Source organism: Vicia villosa, unplaced genomic scaffold (genome assembly GCF_029867415.1).
Source record: "Vicia villosa cultivar HV-30 ecotype Madison, WI unplaced genomic scaffold, Vvil1.0 ctg.000004F_1_1_1, whole genome shotgun sequence".
In the NCBI taxonomy this organism is placed as follows: Eukaryota; Viridiplantae; Streptophyta; class Magnoliopsida; order Fabales; family Fabaceae; genus Vicia; species Vicia villosa.
Genome location: NW_026704934.1, coordinates 574,801 through 576,093, shown reverse-complemented (window position 1 = coordinate 576,093; position 1,293 = coordinate 574,801). Strand labels below are relative to the sequence as shown.

Here is a 1,293-nt window from a genome sequence, read left to right as displayed (position 1 = left end):
TTGAAGGAAACTACACTAATGAAGGAAAATTCTATAAAACCTCTAAAAAACTCTTCCCTACTCAATCCATTTTTTCACTCTAAATCTTCTTTTTGTGGTTCATCATATCAAAAGGAGCTCAAGGAAGTGGAATTTAAGGTAAAGTTTATTCTATTCAATTCTTATTCCATACATTATGTTGTTTTTGAATTTAAAAACAGGTCACGCGGTAACCGGAGTTATATTTTCGGTTTGTAGTTGAACAAAACTGGAAGTACATTTTCAGTTTTCTGTCTTTGTTTATTTTCCAACAGAAGTGATGATTATATAGTTTATTACATTAGGTATGGTGTATCCCGATAACATTCTCAAACTTAATGTGTCTCAAGTTGTTTCACCTCTCGTATCTCCTATATTAACTAAGGTGGTAGATATTCGTGAGCATTTTGAAAATGGAGAAGAGTTTGAATTTCATGACGACATGTTGCATTGGATTCGAACAGAGACAATGAAACTAGGATTTGGTGTTGTGATTGGAAGGTCCGATAATAGTACGTCTAGAAGAAATGCATTTGTGACTTTGACATGCGAAAGGAATGGGAAATATATTTGTCGTATCCAAAAATTGAAACTCGACGATAACGATTCAAGAAAATGTAAATGCTCGTTTAAGTTGTGTGGTTATCATTTGGCAAATAACAAATGGAGATTTAATGTGATATGTGGTTTACACAACCATGATCTAAGTCAAAAGTTGGTCGGTCATCCAATTGCATGTTGGCTTCTTCCGGATGAGAAGATATGTGTATTTGACATGAATTTGAGCTTAGTACCGCCCAAGAACAATCTTGCAACCTTGAAGCGCAAAAGATCCGGAAATACATCAAATATTAAACAAGTTTACAATAGGCGCTATCAAGAGAAAGTTGAAGAAATATATAACGCTCTTGTACCAAGCGTGAGTGAATTTGCACCGGAGGAAAAGTGGATGTGTTTCTCTGAACTGGGTCATCTAATAGCAGGTGCGTATGAGAGGGTGTGTATTAATCTTACGAGATACAGTTTCTCGGAGATTTTTTCCCTCTGCGCACTGCTCCAACTGCAAACCTCAATGATTATATCATATGTGTTGGGTGTGTTTCAAATTCGCAGCATTTTGTTCAAGTGTATTTGAAATTGGGATGCCCTATACCACCTACATCACTGGAATGGGCGATTCATTTCACAATGTCATCTGAGACTTGGCCGGACCAATTTATTGAAAGGATGCAAGACTACAACAAGTTGAACAAAATGGAAATAGAAAAAAAATAA

At 35.9% G+C, this 1,293-nt stretch overlaps 1 protein-coding gene across 1 annotated transcript; it reads left to right on the top strand.

Annotated features, from left to right (window-relative positions):
* Positions 1 to 325: 325 nt before the first annotated feature.
* Positions 326 to 1,293, top strand: LOC131621371 (uncharacterized). The gene is made up of 2 exons (XM_058892411.1): positions 326 to 1,015; positions 1,132 to 1,293. The coding sequence occupies exons 1-2, from the start codon at positions 326 to 328 to the stop codon at positions 1,291 to 1,293; spliced, it is 852 nt and encodes a 283-aa protein (XP_058748394.1).

Excerpts from the sequence above, each read along its gene's own strand:
- LOC131621371 (XM_058892411.1), top strand. The coding sequence starts at position 326 with ATGGTGTATCCCGATAACATTCTCAAACTTAATGTGTCTCAAGTTGTT. Across the intron at positions 1,016-1,131 it reads TAGCAGGTGCGTATGAGAGG|CATTTTGTTCAAGTGTATTT; the intron begins GTGTGTATTAAT and ends TCAAATTCGCAG.